Here is a 22,081-nt window from a genome sequence, read left to right on the forward strand (position 1 = left end):
CAGCTAACGGAATCAATGCTATGATGAAGGACCGGAACCAGTGACTACTGCCTCTCTCCGGTCCATACTTCGTATCATGCATACAGCATGATGATGTAGTGGGCCGAAGTTGGATCGTAAAAATATTTCCAAATAAACATCGCTGGAGAAAGAGAATTTCTGCGAATTAATTCACGGAACGTGATCTTTACTTTCTGTGGATGTGTTTTCCATTAAAATGACGAGATTGCAAAGCTCGAACTTGTGGCGAAACATCGTAGCGTGTTTCTGCAGTAGTGCAAGATTTTCGGCCACGTGGGCCGTGAGTTCGGCGCGATGTTCAGCCAGCCAGGCGGAATGTTGGCGGTGCTAGCGGCCGTGATGTATGTTAAGCATGAAGTGGAATCATCGGCCTCCAATATATTTTTAATTAGGTGAGGCAAGTTTTAATCACTTTTGATAGCCAGTCTTGATAACTTGCGTGGCGCAAATGAAAATAATCCAGGCACAAAATAAACATGATTCCTTGCTCTTTAGTACGAATGATGCTCCATTAATCAGCACCCCAAGAAAATTGGCGAAATAATTTTCCGACCTACTGACGCTATTTTGAAAGGCATGTAATCGGAAGCAAAAGTTGTTTTTTTCTCCACCTTAATTTTTTAATTTGAAACTTACATGTAAATGTAATTCATACTTTTCTAGTTAGGAAGCAATGAAACACAGGTTGTGAAATGTTAATTTTTTTTAAGTTAACAATTTTGATTTTTTTTCTCTTAATTACAAAAATATTAGTGACCTACAAGATCTCCTCTGAATTTCAAGGACAAATCTTAAGATAAAGACCCCCAGATTTGCTCTAAAATGCACCAGAGAGCTTCTAAAGTTCAAACATTTTCGGGTTGTTGAATCACAGCAAATCTTCCCCACATGTTTGAAAAAATCCTGGGGAGAACCCTGGCCGATGATACAAATTAATTTGGATTGAAATGTATCGATTGAATATCTTCAATGCTTGAATAGTGGTTTTAGACAATTTTTTGCGAAAGAACACGCATGGGCATGCAGAACTGAAATGAAAAAAAAATTACAAAATAAAATTATTTCCCTACCTACCTACCTGGATTTTTTTCAGGCCGTTACCGTAAACACACCATTTTTTTTGTTTGGCCTCAATCGTAGATTATTCCATCATTAATTCGATAGGCCTACAGGTTTTTTTTATTGTGTCATTTTAAATAGTGATTGTGTGAACAAATAGGCCCACAACGATAATAGAACTAAATGTACGCCCTTATAATTCATAGAGACTTTGTGTTTTGGGTACATTTCAGTAATTCTCTTTCCATGCATGGAAACGAAGCAACTGTGATAGGCCTACACATCGATTCGGAGCTTTCGAAAATCACACGCAGCGGTCCCTCAAAAGAAAAGTATGTTAGACATTCTGTTGTACTTGACTTGTAAATGGAAAACCCATTCACTTTTGCATTTCTTTTAACGTTAAAACTTCAACCGATCACTTGGCTTCTGTAAAAGTTGGAAAAACAAAAGTTAAATTTCCGTTCTGTACGGTTTCACCCGCACATATCCTGTGCATGCATTTTCCAGCTATGTTCTTCAGGCCTCTGCGTCTGCTTACACCCTATAAACACGCAGGCCGGCATAGTGCTGGCAACAAGAACTATAGGTTAGAGGGTGAGCACGGTTTAAGAGGTCTTTGACATCCAAGGCTAAAGCCAAAGAAAAGTCTCTGGTTTCTGGTATGGAGCTTGCCAAAAAAAGTGGTGCGGCGACGCGGCTTTTCTTTTTAAACTTTTTTTTTTTTTTTTGCTTCAAATGTCGGCTGATGACTGCAAATGGTGCCCGACTAAGCTTAGTGCAAATATATGGGAGTCCAGAGAGGCCACATAAAGCTTATTCTCCATCATAACCCCATCTAAACAAAACACGTTAACATTGTGCAGCAGCAGGATTCCAGTCAAACCATTTTAATCATGCCCGTCAATCTTTTTTTCCAAAATGTTCCGCGGTAGCTCCAACAGCGCCCTCTATTGCCACACCTCCTAAATGTTTTTTTTACCAAAGAGCACCAAGGAATGGGAAATTGCACCTAGGCAAATGATCGAGAGCATCAAGGCAAATTATGGAGGACACCGATGTACATGAGGACACCAAAAAGGCAAAATAGTACCCCACCTTGTCTGTACAATCCAAGCTTGAAGAAGAAAAAAAAAAAAAAAAGCCGCGTCCCCGCGTCAATTCCGGAACTTTGGTCTGACCAGAGACCGAATATTTTTTGGGGGGCCTACCATGCTATTTTGTTTGCGAGCTCATTAGCAAAAGTGCCCCAGTCACGCCTTTTTTGTTGAAAAAATGAGACCGATTTGGCTTTACAAAAGGTGGGATTGTGTAAATATAACCGGGGATCAACTCCCTGGTTTTGGGGCTTTTAATTCCTCTGGGGGCAGACTGGACTTGATACAATTACGGATGAAAAATTGGTCCTATTTGCCTGAGAAAGTGGAGGGATGCCATTTGTAAAAATGGCTGCGCGCATGTATAGGCTTGCGCACTTGGGAACTGTCACTTGAGTCGGGACTTGAGTTTGTTTTGGTACGGTGTGGATATTTAAAAATGTAATTGGCTAACCCACCAAAATTATAAAGAAATGGAAAGATGAAGGACCAGACAATAATTTAATTGTTGTTTGAGAAACCCCAGTGATGTCGGCTTGCATGTAAATTTGGCCCTGAACTTTGTTGATTTTTACTCTGTTTTCAATGGGGCTTGAATTGGTTCCGAGCGCGCGCGCGCCGCGCGCGCCGCGCCCTCGAGCGGTCTACTTGTATAGCGCCCTCAAGAGTTACAAAGTAATTTTCCATGGTGACAGCAAACTATCCGTGATTCGTAACTTGTTCCGCAGCTTTTAAACCATGGAATTTGTCTTCTAATGACGATTTTTTTCAGAAGCAAATAATTTTGAATGGAAAAGGAATCCACCATGCCCGGAGTTGTACCAAAAATACCTCAGGTAAGACTCCAATACTTTTTGGTAGACTACAATGCCTGACGACTGAAGGAATGTCGGACACTTCGCCCCATTTCCACGTCGCCCCATGTCACTTCGCCCCTAACCACTTCGCCCCATCCCCACTTCGCCCCATTCCCACATCGCCCCATCCCCACTTCGCCCCAGTCCCACTTCGCCCCAGTCCGACTTCGCCCCATCCCCACTTCGCCCCATCCCCACTTCGCCCCAGCCGTTAGGGGCCTACATGCAAAAAAAAAAAATCTCATCTATTAGTATTACTCTATTTTTTTGGCTTAAAAAACAATTTCAACAGATTCACTAATTGCTAACCAATGAAAGAATTAGCCCATCACCAAATGAACAATTCATAACCAACCTCTCAAGCTAGGCTCTCCCCTACCGAGAAAATAGTCCGAGTAACTTGGACCCAACTTATCGCCTTTTTTAACATTTGGACATGGTCTGGCGATAGTCGCCAGACCATGTCCAAATGTTAAAAAAGGCGATAAGTTGGGTCCAAGTTACTCGGACTACCGAGAAAAAAGCTTTAAGTAAAAGATCCAACTTTATTCCCAATCCAGCTATACCAACCCGTCTCCCACTTATCTGAGAACGACAATACCTTTGACATCCTAATGCGGTAGATCCTGAATAGAGATCAGTGCACGTGGCCCCCAGACGATAAATGCATGGTACAGGAAACAGCCGTCGCATTTGCAACTCGCGCCCTCGCTCGACAAGCAATTTGCATAAACGCGACGTCACAGCTTGAGGTCATCTCTTGTCACATTCAAAATGGCTGCCATCACCGGACGTTTCACGAGTGCATATGGGCTCCAGAAAGATTCAAGAATATCTCGGAAAATTGAACATCATTACACCTAAGCATCCCAGAAGTGATAGATGGGACATCGTAGAATACAACCATATGTAAGAAATTCCCTGCAAATTTTATGAAAACTTCGTCCTCAGTAGCGCGCGGTACCACGGTGTGTGGCCAGAGGTTCAGCGCAGCATACCGACGGCCACACTAGTGGGGCTAGTAAAGCCGTAGGTCCCGTGTGTTGTATAATGTTTAATGCACGTTAAAGAACCCAGTAGTGAGTACACTTATCGCTAAGGCCAAAAAAAAGAATAGTTCTGCTTCCGGTTACCCGACCGACCCTATTTTTAGGCTGCGACCCTAAAAATTTTATCGGCAATTCCAAAAAAAAAAAAAAAAAAAATGATTGAATAAATAAAAATAAAAACCTTATGTCTTGTCTGTCTTCACAAAATACCCCTCAACAACCCTTTTGCATAAAAAAATGCTTGTATTTATTGTTTTCTTACTTACATTCGCTATTTTTTCAAAAGAAACCTCCGTTATTTTTACAAATTCGCTGCGCGATTCAACTACTTCGCAATTCGATGTCTGTAATCACGTGCGTAATAAGCGCAATGCGGCGACGACTGGTTCCCGCCGCGCCGCGCAGGGGCCAATTATGAAAATGCGGTAACTAGTCTGTGCACGGCTATGCGATCGTTAGCACAAGCATGGCTATGCAGGCGCAGGCACGTGCTCTGTCAACTGGTTGGACTCGACATCGTAAAAATGCTGAGAAAAACATCGTAAAAATGCCAAGAAAACACCGATGGAGAAAGAACATTTTTGCAAGTTAAATCACAGATTTGATCTAGCTTGTCTGTGTATGTATTTTCCGTGTTCAAGAGTTCATTTTGAGATCGCACTACTCGTATTTGGAGTGATACAATGCAGCGTGTTTCCTGAAATGTTCGACCCGTTGGCCGTGGGCCACACATGTACATGTACAGTGCATCACACACTTCGGAGTTTTGGCCAGCTCCCCTTCTTGACTAGCGTTGTGCCTATGGTGCGAACGACCTGAATTTCCCACAATTTTTTTTACGAATTATCGAACGTAAATATATTGACAATAATTAAGGTAGGTTTTATTCACTTTTTGTGGCCATTTTGTGTATAGCTTTTGTAGTGCAATGGAAATAGTTCAGGCTAAAACTTCGCATATAATTGAATACCCCATTCAATCTGCATAAAAAAAATTGGCAAAAAAAAAAAAAATTCCGACCGACCGACCCTATTTTTGAAAGGCATGTAATCGGAAGCAGAACTATTCTTTTTTTTGGCCTAAGAGAAGGGGGTCGCCCCGGTGTTTCTGGCAGTGCGATTATCTTCAGCCATGAAGTCTGCACTTGGAAGGAAGGAAGGAAGGAAGTGAAGCGCCACTGCGCGCACAGCTCAGCAAGCACTCTCAGTATCTTGAGTACTGTAGGCCCAGGCGAATTTGCTGCACGGCAAAAATACGTGTACAGTACAACTAGTGCAAAACATTGTTTCAGCCTCACTTCGCATTGCCAGAATGCAATCATGCATTAGGCCTACCATGGAGCAGTTAATTCCTTCCTCCATGAGTTGACTAAATGACACTCAAAATTGACATTCTGATACTTCTTGGCACATCTGAACAATTGGCAATGACAGTTCTTGAATATCAGCAGGTTTAATTTTGTGGAAAGAGGGCAGGGCTTTGATTTATGAGGGAAATTCATGGGTAAAAGACAACGATGACAACCAGAAAACAGACTCAAAAACCAAGATGGCAAACGTGAAAGCTCGATGCGATGAAAGCTCGATGCTGATTGGCTGATAAAAAATAAACATCTTATTTATTTTTAGTCTGGTTCCCAGACCAAAAGATTCAGGAATAGTCAGAATCTTTTGGTCTGGGAACCAGACTAATTAATTTTTTTAGCAGCCAATCAGCATCGGGCTTTCATTATGTAGGGCTTTCACGCGTGTGAGAACTACAACATGCACGTCTGACTGCAAAAAAAGGTAGGAAAGTCACATTTTCTTCGAAAGTGCTTTCAAAACTACAACTAACATGAGTTTATATGAAGAAAAAAGACTGCTTTAGCCTGCAAAAGTCACTTTGGCTTTTATTTTTGGGACTCGAGTCTTTTTAGCCTTCGCTCGAGTCAAGTCGAGTCTTCTGATGAGGGACTCGAGTCGAGTCGAGTCATTTGCTCGCAGTGACTCGAGTCAAGTCGAGTCATTTACCCTTAGGGACTCGAGTCGAGTCGAGTCACCAAAAATTGTGACTCGAGTCGGACTCGAGTCGAGTCATTGACTCGAGTCATTACAACTCTGATTAGACTGAGTCAAGGGTGTTTTTTATCGCTAAAAAAAAAGACCTTTTCAACCTTAAGCAAACTTTAAAAAGGGTGTCATTAATTCTAATGACACCTTTTTTGTAATTTTGAACAGTTTTTTGGATTTTCTTACATGGTTTACGGTTTGTGCCTTGCGATTTGGCGTGGTATTTCACGTTCACGGTACACAGGTGGTACCTCGCTGTGATCGCCATCTTTATTTGCGTTTTGTCGTCAAAGTAATTTTACCCCCAAATTTCCCCTAAAAATGCAAAAGCCTGCCCTTTAGACCATGACATACAGTGTACCTGCATGTTCTTAATGTCGCTAACTAGTTTAGGAACCGGGCCTGTAACTACACGATCGCCCCAATTCCATACCTGTAACACAGTGAGTGTCAGCAGTGTATTTTGGAAGTAACGTAATGCGCCTATCAAATGTCCCCCCCCCCCCCCCTCCGCCTTATCCATCGCATACTTGCATGCATAAAGGAAGTGTCGGCACAAGAACTGAACAAATCCGGGACTGGTTCACGGTAATTAACACTTTGTGTCTTTGTTTTCGCAGCCTAGGGACCACAAAGCTCAAGTTGCCATCTGGTAAGTGCAGTTGTGCAGATTTTTGGTGTGTGAATTGTATCCAAAATATTTACTGAGAAAAATCTTAAATCTTTAATTTGCACTTTATCGGTTAATCAGAATAAATATTTTAAAATTGTTCAGATAAAATATAAGCTTACACACAGATGAAGGTACTTCAGAGAGATGAAGTTTCCCTTTTGTTTTTTTTCACGGTAATATGCACCATCTTGTTCATGGGGAAAAGGAGCATGCGTTGCTAAAATGCAAGCGCATAATTATTGTTATAACACCTCACCCACAGATTCTGTGTCTTGATTGGCCGAGAGCGAGTCACATGTTACTTTCTATTTTTGCTATCTTTCTGTGCACGGCCAAAAGTACTATGCGCATAGCAACCAAAGTACTATACCATTAGCAACCAAAGCACTATTTCCACGGCGCAGTATTTGTGTGCAAATGCATGCTGGTGTGCGCGTTGCGCATTGCACGCAGCGCGTTTTGTTCCAAGGAGAGCGCGCCACAGAGTTGGGTTCAAACATTTCGCGAAGGGGTAGTTTGGATGAGAGAAATACATTTTCCACCAATTTTGTATTTAAATTGAAGTTTATTTCAACTGTGTTCAGATTTAAATAATTTAAAATATTAAAATCAAGCAGAATCTGTGAAGTGTTATAAAACAAATATTGAATGCTTTATCTCGTGGTGAAGTAAAACTAGCCTCCCTCGATGATCCATGGACCATTCTATTTTCCCTCGGCTTCGCCTCGGGAAAATAGAAAGGTCCATGGATCACCTCGGGAGGCTAGTTTTACTACACCACTCGAAGCATTCAATATTTGTATATTATGAACACATGATGATTTGGAAACGCGAAGGTTTTCGATTGACGGTGCGTACTCAGCAAGATGTGAAATTTTGCCCGGTAAGCAAGATGGCGCATATTACCATGAAAGTCCTTATCGATTAAACTTGATGATGTGAAATATGTCATCTGCTTGTTAGATGAGATTTGAAGGTTTGCATGATTAAAGGTAACAAGGTAGCAATAAGATAAGATAAAGGTTTATGGTGTGGCAAAGGTCTTCTGTGAGTTTGTGTGGTTCTGAAAAGAACCGGGGGAAACTCAACGTTTCGGACAGTGTGCTCTGCTTGTCGTCAGGAGATGCTTGTTAGTTCCATGTATCAAACTCGAGTCAAATTTCAATGATGTACATTGTGCTCTTGGCTATTAAATCGTGATTGTTGCAATCATGACATAACAGTGTACTTGTGGAGTCTTCCAGTGCATACATTTAAAAGATTGAATGCAGGAAAAAAATGTGGTTGATAATAATAGTTTGGTGCTAAAGTAACAAAGCTTAATTTGGTGTTTAATAACAAAGGTCTCAAAATGCTTCACAATTATTACCCCTGTTATCAGGATGTGAGACCAGTTTTTTTCTGCAACAGCTCGAGATCAGACCACTCTGGCCTCTACCCGTACCTCACATGTACCCATTTGTACTCCTGGGTGGAGTGAGGCAATTGTAGTAAAGTGTCTTGCCCAAGAACACAAGCACCATGTTCCCCGTGAGGGTTCAAACCCACATACCACGTCACTTCATGTATGCTGTGAACATGACCACCTATCATGCCTATTTCAGATGGTGCCCAGATATCTCCATGCAGAATTCCTTGTCTCTCTACTTGTTTGTTCATTCATCTGATCTTCACTTCATCCTTGTTTATACAGGGCTGATCTTGATGCTACTCAGTCTGAGGCAATCATTAATGCAGCTTCCTTGGAGGAAGTCCGCAGGTGAGTACACCTGCCAACTAATGGACCAATCCATTAAGCCCCGCCCCTGATGCTTTAACCAAGTACAGCCGTGATTCATGTCCGACAAAGTGCACTAAAGTCTGACATATACCTGCACACGCGTATGGGCTGTGATAACTGATATGCCCTGTGGCATTAAAGAGGCACATGTGCTGTTTCCATAATGTGTGTAATGGGCGGGGCTTAATTAATCAGTCTGTGGAAATCTTTAACCAGAAATGGACCCTTCCTGCCTGTCAATCAAACAGTGTGCATTGACCAATTAGATCACAAGTGTTGGTCAGGTGACCAGGGTGGCTCGGTCAAACCCTATCAGAAGCTCTGTGAAATATGTGCACAAACCATAGGTGGGCGGGGCTTTTGGGTGGGGCTTGTGGGCGGGGCTTGTGGGCGGGATTTGGGGGCGGGGCAGGGCTTACGGTCCATCCTCTCAGTTACTGAATGAAAATCATGTTTAGCTTGAGAAGGCTGGTCAGTGATGGTGAATACTTTCTCAAGAAAAAACACTAGGAAGACATTTCCTCATTAGTAGCACAGTGTGTTCCAAAACATAGATCCCAAATGTAAATAGACTTTTTCCACATGTCCATGTTGACTTTTTCTAAAAAGAGACCCAGTTTGCCTGTACACATATATTGAATGAGGTTAAATGTAGTCAATAAAGGTGTCTCAAACATTGATTCATATCACACTGATTTTGCACTCAGCATTATTGTTGTCTTGTCTTGTTGTAATACTGCCCAACACCCCTAAACAAAGGGGCCAACCGGGCAGGGTTCGGTGCGCTTGATAAAATTGCAGAGAGAGTGATGAGTTATTTGTTTTGCTGGCTTAGGTAGTTGTGTACTGCGTCTTTGAAGTTCTTCTTGTCTTGGATTGTAGTGATGGGTTCTGGTAAAGCGTTCCAATCGACGATCATGTGGGGGATGAAGGCAAAGTTATAACAGTTTTTTGTTGGTAGCGATGGGTATGAAGCAGTTGGAAGCTGGTTATATGTGTCTTAGATTCCTTTCAACCGGACGCAGGATGTACGTTTTGCACTGGTACTACGAGGCGCCCCGCGACCACTTGTTTGAAGTTTGTGAGACGGTCTGCTTTTCTTCTCTGTTGTAAATCTTCCCAGTTTTCAAATTTTATAGTTTTATGAAGAATGAACAAGACTGCCTCAAACTGCTTACTGACTGGATTGACCAGAAATATACAAATCATAAAAGTAAGAAGGCCCAGTGTTTTGCTCCCAGTAAGATCGAAATATCAGATCCTCTAACTTCTTGAATTGCTATTGTAACAATACGACATTAGATATTAAGTTATTGTCATAGAGTGGTGGGTAATGAATAAAACTTTGGCCATTTGTTTCTCTATGATATGATTTCCAGCCTTTTAGCAGACCAGTTTAAGCTGACTGATCTTGACGACAATTCTGCATCCTCCATCCTGCTGGATCTGTACTACTACACAGTGCAGTTTGCATTGAATAAAGGCTTCAATAAGGAACAGCTTAGTGCATTCTTCTCCATTGTCAAGAAGACACATGAAGTTTGTAGTGGTGAGTTCCGCTGTTTGTCAGAATCATTTTTAATAGGATTGGCAGTGACTAGAAATCCATTGAAAATTTATTTCTAAATTTGTCATCAGTTATGAATCAACAAATGGGTAGTTGTGTGAGGTGATTTTAAAAAGAAAACTGAATGCTGTGTTAGGAATTTTCTGGGGAAAAATAATATCAATTGTTCATTTCTGAGAACGCCTTTAATTGACTGTAGTGATTGATCAAATTTAAAACTTTTTTGACAAGTGTATAAGAACATGCACTGTCATTGATTCAGTTTTGGAAGCCCAGTCATGTATGTGCAGTCGACTCTCGTTAGTACGAGGTCCTTTTACATGTATATGAATATAGTTTAGTAACTGTTCATTGTTCTTGGTCTGTATTTGTTGTGTGTATTTCGTTTTAGAAACACCATTTGGGAACTTGGAGCAGACTTATAACTACTTCAAGGAACTCGTCTTATGTCATGCTGTCAAGGTGAGTGCATGTCGGAATTACAGGGCTAAGGTCAGCAGTTACATGTGTCTGTGGGAAGTAGATTCAGCTGAGTCCATACAGGCATGTGTAATCGTAGTCTATACCCTTGCAAAGCGGAGCAAGGGTCTATTTGTGAGCAGATTTGGCAATTAATTATGCAAAAAAGACTTCCTCTTGACCTTGACATTCTTACCATTCAGCAGGCGCCTTCTATATCGGGTCTCGTCATGGATATCTGTAAATATAACCTAGACACGACTTCTATTATTCTTTTTTACGCTGTGAATTGAGCTAAATAGTCTGTGGTCACACGCTCTGTAATGATACGTTACGCGATACGCCAAGCAATAATGGAGCTAGCTGGCCAATCATGGTCAACATTGAACTGAATTTGTTTCTGTACTTTGGAGGTCTTCGAAATCCCGGGTTTGCCAACAGCTTTGGCTCAGTCCCTTGTGTCAGAGTCAGTCCACAATGTCCCAACCACATGGAGATACTCTAAACTGTTTTACATAGTGGACCGAAATCTCTAAAAACCAAAGCGGAGACAGAGCTGTTTTAATCCCTCCGCTTTTTATTGACAGCGCCCACCATGGAGCATCAACCTGTTTAGCCCAGACCAAGTCCATCAGATCACAGAATACGTCCTCAACACCTACTTCAGACATTACAAACTCTACAAATATGTCTTCACTCCAATGGTCCGACTAGACTTGTCCATTTCCTATGCGGGGATGCCCGAGACTCCTGTACCCTCCGAGGGTGAGTTTTCTGTCAATAATTTCATAACAAAACAAAAAACGGTTCAATATGTTACTTATTTATATCCTCATTTTAAAATTGGGTAAAATATTCGTAAGTTGAAATTCTTACAATTCCTTTTCAGTTCTTTCCCGCCCCACAATGCATAGCATGCCACTAAGATGGCGCTATCCATGGTCGGCATTATGATGAAAGTTATAAACTTTTGCATTTCTTTTCTGCAGCTGGTGATGTGGAGGCTGATCAACCAGTGGAAGAACAGAAAGAGGAACAGCCAGCCGGGGAGGAAGAAAAGCTAATGGAAGAGCCTCCTGAAGGTAAAACTAGCAGTTCCCATTGCAAGGGGATGACAATAATTTTGGCAGAATGTCACTGTAAGAAGCTTGCTGACTAAATTGATGTTGCTTGCCCTAGTTAAAGAAAAAAAGGGTTTTTTTGCAGGAGCTTCTACATGTACTAGGTGGTCGGTCGGTCTGTCTGTCCCCGAAAATTGACCAAAAATATTTGACCAAAAATTGAGCAAATGCCATGCCATCGTCAGTAAATGCACTCTTATATTAAACAAAAGTTATCGGGAAAACGCGCTTTGTCTCGATCGATGCGCATTTTGTAGAATTTTTTGTCTGTCCCCAGAAAATTGACCAAAAGTATTCGACAAAAAAATTGAGCAAATGCCATGCCGTCGCCAGTAAATGCACTCTAAAAATAGTTTGTAACAATTTTTAAAGTTGTTTTTGAAAATTGTTTAAGTGGAGGCAAAATATGTGCAGTAATGTTATAGTCATGTTGTATTTTGTGCAGTGGTTGGACGGTATCCAGGAGAAAATAAAAAATTGACCCAAAGTATGGTGCTCCATATGTGTCATCGGCGTCGCATTTGCACTGGCACTTGTTTTTATTCCTTTCACAGAAGAAACAGCAGCACAGAAGGAACTGAGGAAGTTGATCACCACCCAACTGAATGAGGAAATATCGAGATTGCGATTATCGCTGGACGAACAGATACAACTGAATGATGAAGCTCTGCAGAAGAAACTAGCGAGCGTTGATGGGGGAGGCGGAGCTAAAAATGGGAGGGGGTCAAGTAAAGGAAAGAAAAAGTGAGGTCTGGAACCCGTCACTCATCAGCGATTAATGAATGAAAAAATAATCACCACTCTCACCAGTACAGGCTGTTTTGGTTGCAGACTGTTGATTCTTGTGCCAGCACACCCTGTGAGAGCTTGATCTAACTAGCATGTGTAAAAATCTATATTTTGTATATAACTCTCCCAACACTGTACAATTTGTGTACATAACCTTATTTCCCTTAGGACATGATTGTATGAAGTGGATTACATAACAATGTACTGTATAGAGTTGGAAGTTCATGTCAATTTTGTGCCTCTGCCATTTTAAAAGTAAATATGAATAAAATGATGTCAAGAATGTAATTGGTGAGCAAGTGAAAGCTAGAAAAGAATAAGTAATATTCAAAAGACGTACTTAAAAGTTAATTTTTTAAAACGAATTTCAACAAGAGCAATAGTTTGCATGAGGCTTCTCGCCCACTACGTGTCCAACATCAAAGCAATTTGTTGCGTTTCCCTGAGAAAAATCTCCTTTTCAGTTTTAGTACAGTCTTGAGGCAAATACAAAAATGTGACCAAGTTTGACATCCAATGACTAGTACCATATTTGTTTTTTATTAGTTTGGCATTTTCAAGCATTTACAAACTGCAGTAAAGTAATTGAGGTCGGTATTCCAACTGCACATGTGCACACCAAGATTTGCCCTTTTTCTTTCAGGATAAAAATGTCATCGTATGCGTGCAAAAGCATAGCAGGGTACACAGCGTTGTGTTCTGATGTATAACATTTTGCAAAATATCTTTGGACAGTGTTTGTAGGTGTTTTTAAGTTCCATCTCTTTTCGATTGTACGAAAAATTTCTCAGAATGCAGATTTGGATACCCCCATAGCCTTGTGTGCATTTATTGGCCGCGGTTATCCTGAAAAAAAATTGTTGAATCTTGCTGTGCACCAGACTATTTAGGAATACCAAACTGGCTTTAAATGTGTAAATAAACACTTGTAAATAGAACATCTTTAATAAATATTTACAGTTTGTACATGATCTTCCACAACCATTTAAAGACTAATTGTGTTCTTCCGTAGCTTTTGTGAGTAGGTGTAGCTGCACCCTCTATAGTTTAGGAACAAGATGTCTGCATCAGTAAGTAGCTGGTAATGGGTTCGATTCCTGCCGGAGGCAACAATACATTTTCTTTAAGAAATCAAAGTGAATTTGTAAACAGATTGCATGAAGCTGCTTTGCAAAACAAATACTTCTGAGCAAAAAATCATGCTAAGCTCTCTTTTAAGTGAACAATTGTTGACTGCTGTGATGTGGGATATGCTCTTAAAGATATAGTCCATCATTTGTAATTTGTGCATTTTGTTCGTTTGAAGCAACAAAAGTGTTCAAAATCTAATGAAGGATACTGAACAAGTAACCTGATGAAGTTTCAGCTCAGCTTCAGCTGTATATTCCGAGAAAAACAGCAAAGCTAGCGCACCGGCAGGCGCGCAGTGCACGTAAAGAACGCAGTGAGACATCACCCCCAGTGTGTGACAGGCATTTTTACTGTCCAGACACGTGGCCGTCGTAGGCTAATGAAATCACAGTATCTAAGCACACGATATAACGACCGAAATTACAAGTCAAACGCTGATAAGAAGAGCACGTTTATACACCATCCTGCTTAAAACAAGCGCAATTTTAGGTCCCAAGTCTTTGTTTTTCTTCGTTTTCCATTACTGATAATACAAGGTGCCTGTTATAACAAGGTAATTTGTAAAGTCCCAAGGACCTTGTTTATATAAAAGTGTTCAACTGTACATGACAAAGTAATGTGGCAGGCAACAGTAAGCTGAGAACCAGCCAAAGGCAATACACATTGCATGAACTATTGGCTGGTAACCTGTATCTTCTGAGCAAATCATTTCAATAATATGTAACCTTTGAAGGCTCTATCATAAGTGCTGTCATCATGAAAACTTGATTCCCTAGTGGCATGCACTTTTGTAAAATTTTACTGCAGTGTGAATATCATTCAAGTCTGAGAAAGTTACACGAATTGCTACAGTAGAAACCAGGTCAGTCATCTTTGATTCTCACTGGGTCTGAGTCGCTTGCAAGGGTTCAAGTGGTCGTCTTCATTTCCATCTTGAGGCTCGTCATGTCTGAATGACGTTGATGTTGATGCTTGCTCATTCTCCAATCTTGGAACACTCCTTAATCCGTCCATCTGCGGTCAATCAAAACAAATAAGGCCTCCATCAGAGCTAAGTATTTTAAACTGATTTCAAATTGCTCATTCTCTGCATGTATAGTAGTAATAGTTAGGTTGGTGTTGTGATGGTTTACTAATCTCTAATCTCTGATGACCTAAGTTATAGATTCCTAGTTGGATTCAACAAAGCCAAACAGCAGTCAAAAACAATCAAGTGACCCTTTTATTAAACTGGTGAGCTTTTGCCTACATAAAACAGGATTGACTGGCAGTGGCAGTGATGTTTATCTATCGATATAGCTATGCCTTGACTGTAGAGGATTGATAAGCCAGCTGTGCCCACCTGTTACTTGCTTTTGTCTGTTGATGGAATTTGACCGTCACAATGCTTACAAGAAATATGATCCGACTTTTGGTGATTAGCCTGTATAAAGGCATGGCAGGGGAACAGGATTTTTGTACTGTCTGAAACGTCAGACAGAAGGAGGGTTTTAAGGCGGACTTATTGCTAGGATAGTGAGTAAATCCTGTTTGCATTCATTGTTACTGTTATAGCAAGGAACACTCTCTGAGATACCCACACTGCTTGGACGTGAAGAGACGGTTATTACACTGATCAATCTACCAGAGATAAATCAGCAATGCACCCTCACCCCATTGAGTGATTTACTAGGAACCTTCCTCCGTCAAATTCCAACACCATATGGTAAACTGTACAAAAGTGTTGGACTCTGATTACGGTGGTATGCCTGACCCCATGTAAAGCATAATCAGTTTACTAGTGCAGTCCTCACTCCAACAGATTCCAACAAACCCTGGTGTTGGGTTTTGACTGGATGGGGATTGCTAGGGTTAATTAGTGGGAAAAAAGGATTGCAATATTTCTCCGGAGACTTGGTATTTGATGGAGACTTACTGTAATCTGATATGGCACAGTCATCTCTTGCTTGTTGGGGGACTTGTAAAGGTTGGCGTACCTAGGACCAAAGAAAGAATGCACCACAGATGGTGAGTCTGAAACATTACTTAAATTATAATTCAATTAATCAGATATTGATTTTCGATCAAGGAATGGCAAGCACAAACCCAAATGGTTATAATTTCAATTCTTTGTGTTCCATTTACTCCAACTTTTCAGTAAAACCCTGGGAATTACCTCTGAAATGCAGCACGGGTGAATAAGAAGATTTTCATGCCAAACGTGACTGTTATTGTCAGCGGAAAACAATTTTGAATTTTAGTGCGACTAGATTGTATACCTTTGATTGTCTTTCCAGAAGAGGATGATTCTAATGGTACATGCATGCCCCCAGCTTTCCCCTAATGCTGGGATGAGATGGGAAGGTCCGTTACCAATGTGAGTTGTCATCTGGTTGGTTAACACAACCTGTTCAGTAGACACATTTAAAACAAAATGCTATATCAATTTTTTTCCCCACAAGATGTTCCAACTTTGGTTGAAGAGTTTAATTAATATTGAGGCTTCATTCTCTTACAATTTCTGTTTTAGTTGAACAAAAAATATAGACTGAAGTTGGTTTCGAATAGAATCCTGCTTACCCACGTTGCGCCGGGATTATTTTTGCTGAAAATTTAGATTTTGGCAAAAGGCAAAATTTTCCAGCTAATTTTTGATATACAGCCAAACACCAAAAATATTGATTCGCAAGAGTGACTTCAACAGTATTTGTACGATATTTCTTGCCGAAAACTTGTATGTTTCAATACTCCGGGGTGTGTACTGGAGCATTAATTGTACAGCAATAGGCCATGCACAACGGCCAATTCAAGTTCAACACATGGTCGGCCTCCACAGACTTCACAGACTTTGTGTGTGTGTACAAAAGGCACGAGGGATTAGCGTATTTAGACGTCACCCGGAGGCGAGTCGAGGCAATCTTGACGTCTTATCCCGTCAGCCGTGCCTGTGTATAAAAACAGCCAGTGCGTGTATGATGTTATCACATCCTCAGACGCGAACTGGTTAAGTAAAAAAAAATTGTAATCTTTGCTTTCCCTGTTTTGAAAAAAGACATTTTCAACACAAAATCTATAAACGTTTTCAAAATAAATCCACCCCACTGTGAAATATTCAGAAAGGGGTTTTGAGACAGGAAATATAATGAGCACTCATAGCCAAGATTGAACTTGAACATTTTTTTTGTACAATACTCACAGCAAGTCTGTAATCTGAGGCAATTTTTATAAGACTCTGTGCCAAGCCGTTTAGGAGTCGCGTCCGCAAAGAAAAATCATCAAAATCGTGTCGAAAGTGGAACGCAATGCTGTCAATCACGATCAATTTCACCTGTGAAAAATTGAAATATCTGAGAGATTACCTTCTTGTCATGAATTGATATTCCTGCTTAATATTTTAAATGATGGGGATAATTAGCAAAAATCTCATACACGTTTCTTGTCCATATACCTTTTTATGCTTGTCAAGAATTTCTGGGAGTAGGTTGACCAATGCGAGGAGCTCAGTGTAGTCATGGCAACGGAAGCAATGAATACCAGACAACAGCTTCTCCATTGAGAACTCAGCTAAGGCTGTCTGTTGCTCTGTAAAAATAAGAAAGAAATTAAAAAAAAAAACAGCGTTCATTTGGATGCATCTATAAAGCAGTGGGTTAGATGTAGTAGAGAAAGTTTTAAGAACTGGGAAAGTTTCCCAAAAGACAATTAACAACCCGAGTGATTTTGCCAACTTTCACTCGGGAGGCAACACACTGAGTATACAGTGTTTAAACGCAGGTGAAGGGCAAAACCTAATTTGATTTATATCACCCCGACGCAAAATTCCATCTTATAATAGTTTATGCGGTACCCGCTGCTATGTACATCAGATTCGAACCGGCCAACCGATCCCGTTAGCTCGGTGGCCGAGTGGTAAGACATCTGCACTAGAAAGCAGGAGGTCGTGGGTTTGAGTCCCACCCGAGTGATTTTTTTCCAACTTTCACTCGGGAGGCAACACACTGAGTATACAGTGTTTAAACGTCGGTGAAGGGCAAAACCTAATTTGATTTATATCACCCCGGTGCAAAAATTCCATCTTATAATAGTTTATGCGGTAACCGCTGCTATGTACATCAGATTCGAACCAGCCAAGCGATCCCGTTAGCTCGGTGGTCCAGTGGTAAGACATCTGCACTAGAAAGCAGGAGGTCGTGGGTTTGAGTCCCACCCGAGTGATTTTTCCAACTTTCACTCGGGAGGTAACACACTGAGTATACAGTGTTTAAACGTCGGTGAAGGGCAAAACCTAATTTGATTAACAACTACTTCGATGAAACAAAACATGAAATGAATTACCTTCATCGTTTGTGTCGGCAATACGTCTGCAGTGTCCGACCATCGCGACTGCTATATCTGCTGCCCTCTGTGGTAGGAAACTCCCTTCGGTATCAATGTATATAGTTTCACCTTCCACTCCCCCAAAGCATTGTGGGATTTGGACATCAACAGCGAGTTGGATACTGGAGAAACAGAAGGGTTTGAGAAAGAAGGAGAGTGGTTAATACAATTGTCAATGAGGCATGCACACAAATACCGCGTCATGATCCTAACTGTTCAATAGTATTTCCCATTCCCCATGGGCGGATAGTACTTTTTGAGCCGTGGCGTGAATGGGAGCAATAACGAATGTCACATGATGTGAGTTCCACCAATCAAATGACAAGGATCTGCATGTCGGTTATATAATTTGAAATAAATGGCTGGCACTTGATACATGTATCTGCCAAAAAGCTTGGACTGTTTCCTGCACACAGGTTCCCAGCACTTTATGAAAACAAAATTCCCGAGTTTCTCTATTTCCCTGAGAAATTTCCAAAGTGTCGTGAGAAATATTTCCACTTTAACGAGGTTGCTGGGAAGTCAAGAGGCAGTGTGGCACAGCCAATTGTTATCGTCTGGAGAGGTGTGTAATATTCACACTGCGTTGACACTAAAAAGCCCCATAGCCAGTCAGTCAATGGACACAACTTGGACACATGGCACCAGATGCACATACGCCAAATGACAAAAACCTTTCCCTTTAGGTTCACTGTCCAATTCCCTGAGTTTTCCTTGATTTTGGGTGTTTTTCCCCAATTCCCAGAGTTTTCCCTGACTGTTACATGGAAACTCATTTAGGTTTCCTTGATTTCCGGAGTGGCTGAGAACCCTGCCTCTGGAGTCAGCAACTGGAGGGCATACCAGGTCTGTGTCTTGCCAACCCCAGGCGCTCCGCAAAGCTCCGTTATCTTGCAGAGAGGAACCCCGCCTCCCAGCATCTCATCCAGATCCTCACAGAATGTGACGATAGCAGGGGATGATTTCTCATAGCGGAGCATTTCCAAGGCTGTCACAGTCCTCTTGTTGCCTTCTGGATGTTGCTGCTGCCGCTGCGACGATGAGGATGCGCTGTTGCTAGGAGTCTTGGGTTGGCATGGCAACGATGAAGATGTTGACTCTCTGACCATCTTTAAAATCTCTAGGGATTCCTCTTTAGAGATGCCAATCTCTGATAAATAAATAGTCAATTGAAAACTTTATTAATTTAAAAATATGTCAGGAACAAAAATAAAATATTTTTAATTAATATGCCTATATATTATAGGCAGTGTATATTTTGCCGGAGACGGCAAACCTTTAGTAAACGTTAGTTTGCCGGATATGCACTGAACATGCGCAGTTACTGTTTTTTTGTACTTAAACATTTTCCGGTGACAAATTTTAGTCTGGTTCCATGCCAAAATTATCGTTGTAACCTCGTATTCACAAGATGGGATTCAGACCATTTTATAATTTCGGACTTTATTTCCCTTTTAAAAAAAATCCTCCAGAGCCACAAATCTGAAAAAGAAAATGTAATACTCTGCAAAAAATGTTTGAGACATGTTAAAATAATAAAAGAAGAATATTCTTATTTATTTGGGGATTAGAAAAAAAAACTTTAAAATGTGGTGCGGTCGGAATCGAATCCGAGTCATCCCGCTCACTAAAGCCTTTGCTTAACCACTACACCAAACGTACTACACAACTTTTGGTGGGAATTTAATACATCTTATAATTCAGCCCTATCTTAAAGAGTACAGCGCCCTCTGTTGATATGGATTGCCGCCGGCAAACCTTTAGTAAACGTTAGTTTGCCGTCATTACCTCCGGCAAAATATCCAAATTAGGCCCCAGTTGAAGTTACGATTGGGGTCTGCTTTGGGATATTCTTATTCATACTTTCCCCGTATGCATAGGTTAAATGACTGCCATAAAATACTGAATACAAATAATGCATGGAACTGCAAGGGAAGAATCGATATCTTAACTGGTCAATGAAAATAACTACAGTGATTTCTCCTGTTACGCTAAAATCTACCTCTACTGAGTTCTGTAGGCTTCATTTCAATGACATCTTCCACAACACTGAAGCCACTATCCTTCAATTTGACTCTGATCACAGGCGGTAATGGAAAACTTCCTAAATCTCGCTGCATTTTTGTTTTGGATTGAGCGTAAATTCGGAAGTGTTTTGAAGTTCGTGGTAAAACTTGATGACCTTTGACATAATGAATAAACATGAATCGACATTAGACTAGCGATGCGTACAGCAGCATGGAGGAATACCAGCGTACAGGAACTAGCCCGATTACACTGGTTCCTCGGTAGTTTTACAACGACGATGAATGGAACCGGGTGCCAGGGAAAGTCAGGTGTCTAGACATGAGCGGCAAATTCAAATAATGTATCACGTCTTTTTCACGGACACGGCCCGACCGATCACATCACGGCCGATGTCGCATCAGAAAAACAGCTAAAACTGGAAGATTGAACACAATTTAGGTAAATCAAAGTAGTAATAACGTATATTTATTGCAACATGCTTTTATATTTTTTGATGCATGGTTATTTTAGACTAAATTCTTTGGTTTTCAATGTGATAATTGTGACTTTTTGTTCACACTCACACAGTGCAAATTGTTTACGACAGTCGACCGTCTGGTTCCCTGACCTGACCTGACTTGACAATATTCAAGGTCAGGATCTTTGGCTCTTGGAACCAGACTATTCTGGGACTTTACTTCCCTTTTTTTTGGGCAGTGTATATTTTGCCGGAGACGGCAAACCTTTAGTAAACGTTAGTTTGCCGGATATGCACTGAACATGCCCAGTTACTGTTTTTTTGTACTTAAACATTTTCAGGTGACAAATTTTAGTCTGGCTCTAGCTGGAGTTACCCAGCCCACATACAAACTTATCGCGGAAATTCACCTATGCAAATTGGGGTCAACACGCCCCTCATTATGACGTCAACGTTGAGTTCGTGCTTGCGCTCATGCCATCAATTTCAGCCCGACTCGCTTCAGTTTTATGAATGAAATCATTATGCATCGGAGAGTGCACATGCCAGAAATTTACAGTAGAAAAGCTCATGATATCTGCTTTCTTTTGCCGAAGAAAGCATCAAAATCGATGACCTATTGCTTGAGTTTTGACAGTTGAAACATTTTTTAGCGGTTTTTTTTTTAGGAACCAAAACTTCTTATTTTTCGAGGGAGTCCATCTTTTTAATCCTAAATTTCTCTCTTCTCGAATTTGGTTCGGGAAAACCGGAATTAGTTCCATATAGAACAGGTTTTCAGCTTTGATATGGTGTGGCACATGTGGGTGGCCGGTCTGATACGGCGATGGCCGCGAGCAATATGCATAAAAATTGCTCGCTAAAACTGCCCAAAATTGCGAATGATAGTGAAGTAATCACGTGATATAAACACGTGCAACGTGCAGGAGATATATATAGCTCAGTGAAAGGCGGTTACGAAGATTAAAGGGATCCCGTTTGATTAAAGGGATCCCGTTTGATGAAATGTGTGTGTGTCTCTTTTTTTCTGTCCCTTTTACCCTGTATCCCGATGCAACGGAGTTGGGCGGTGGGTTGGGGTGGGGATGGCCCGCGGGTGGGGTGGGGGAGGCCTGCAGGTGGGGTGGGGGAGGGGGAGGGGATGGGGGGGGGGGGCGGGGGAACAAAGACACAGTGGGTGGAATATGCACATTCTTTGGTTGAATGGCCATTGCACATATCCCAACACCTTGAGGGGCGGGGTGGGGTCCCCTGGGTGGGGGGAAAGGAACGGGAGGGGGGTACTGAGAACCAGGATAATGGAATAATTCCTGTCTTTCATTTCTTACACCTGCACCATATCAGGACCCCATGGAAGGGGAGTGCACATAAGGGGTTCCCGGTGGAGGGGGGGGGGGGCGTGGGGGAGGATGCCTCGTGAGTGTAGAGGGGGGCCGGGGTTAGAGTACTCAAAACCAGGAAGCTTAAAATCCGGGGGGGGGGGGGGGGCTCAAAAGGAGGAGGGTGGAATTTCATATTTCCTTTTCTTTTTTCGGTCCTTGCAACATATCCCGACCCTAGTGGGCGATGGGTGGTGGGGGCCCCCA

The 22,081-nt window shown here is 41.5% G+C and overlaps 3 protein-coding genes across 4 annotated transcripts in view; 2 read left to right on the forward strand and 1 right to left on the reverse strand.

Moving 5' to 3' along the window:
• The first annotated feature begins 2,839 nt into the window (after positions 1 to 2,839).
• LOC119730507 (coiled-coil domain-containing protein 189-like) lies at positions 2,840 to 13,494 on the forward strand. Of its 2 annotated transcripts, none has more exons than XM_038203471.1 (8): positions 2,840 to 3,013; positions 6,755 to 6,786; positions 8,501 to 8,566; positions 9,967 to 10,136; positions 10,546 to 10,616; positions 11,201 to 11,378; positions 11,603 to 11,695; positions 12,289 to 13,494. In XM_038203471.1, exons 1-8 carry the CDS (start codon positions 2,966 to 2,968, stop codon positions 12,480 to 12,482), a joined length of 852 nt encoding a protein of 283 aa, XP_038059399.1. In that variant the 5' UTR covers positions 2,840 to 2,965; the 3' UTR covers positions 12,483 to 13,494. The 2 variants fall into 2 exon arrangements, with proteins under 2 accessions (XP_038059399.1, XP_038059400.1); XM_038203472.1 differs by lacking the exon at positions 2,840 to 3,013 and adding an exon at positions 3,905 to 3,943 and having other exon boundaries at positions 12,289 to 12,541.
• LOC119730508 (DNA repair protein RAD51 homolog 3-like) lies at positions 13,386 to 20,216 on the reverse strand. Its single transcript, XM_038203473.1, has 8 exons — positions 20,013 to 20,216; positions 18,854 to 19,160; positions 17,969 to 18,132; positions 17,082 to 17,215; positions 16,830 to 16,961; positions 15,913 to 16,040; positions 15,570 to 15,630; positions 13,386 to 14,668 (listed from the first exon to the last, which is right to left on the reverse strand). The coding sequence occupies exons 1-8, from the start codon at positions 20,212 to 20,214 to the stop codon at positions 14,522 to 14,524; spliced, it is 1,275 nt and encodes a 424-aa protein (XP_038059401.1). The 5' UTR covers positions 20,215 to 20,216; the 3' UTR covers positions 13,386 to 14,521.
• Positions 20,217 to 20,393: 177 nt separating this feature from the next.
• The window catches only part of LOC119730219 (DNA excision repair protein ERCC-6-like), a 32,271-nt gene continuing 30,583 nt past the window's right edge, over positions 20,394 to 22,081 (forward strand). Inside the window, exon 1 of the mRNA XM_038203011.1 lies at positions 20,394 to 20,476. The gene's annotated coding sequence lies outside the window, so the exon portion shown is untranslated. The remainder of the gene's footprint in view (positions 20,477 to 22,081) is intronic.

The sequence above is a fragment of the Patiria miniata genome, unplaced genomic scaffold (genome assembly GCF_015706575.1).
Source record: "Patiria miniata isolate m_02_andy unplaced genomic scaffold, ASM1570657v1 HiC_scaffold_22, whole genome shotgun sequence".
In the NCBI taxonomy this organism is placed as follows: domain Eukaryota; kingdom Metazoa; phylum Echinodermata; class Asteroidea; order Valvatida; family Asterinidae; genus Patiria; species Patiria miniata.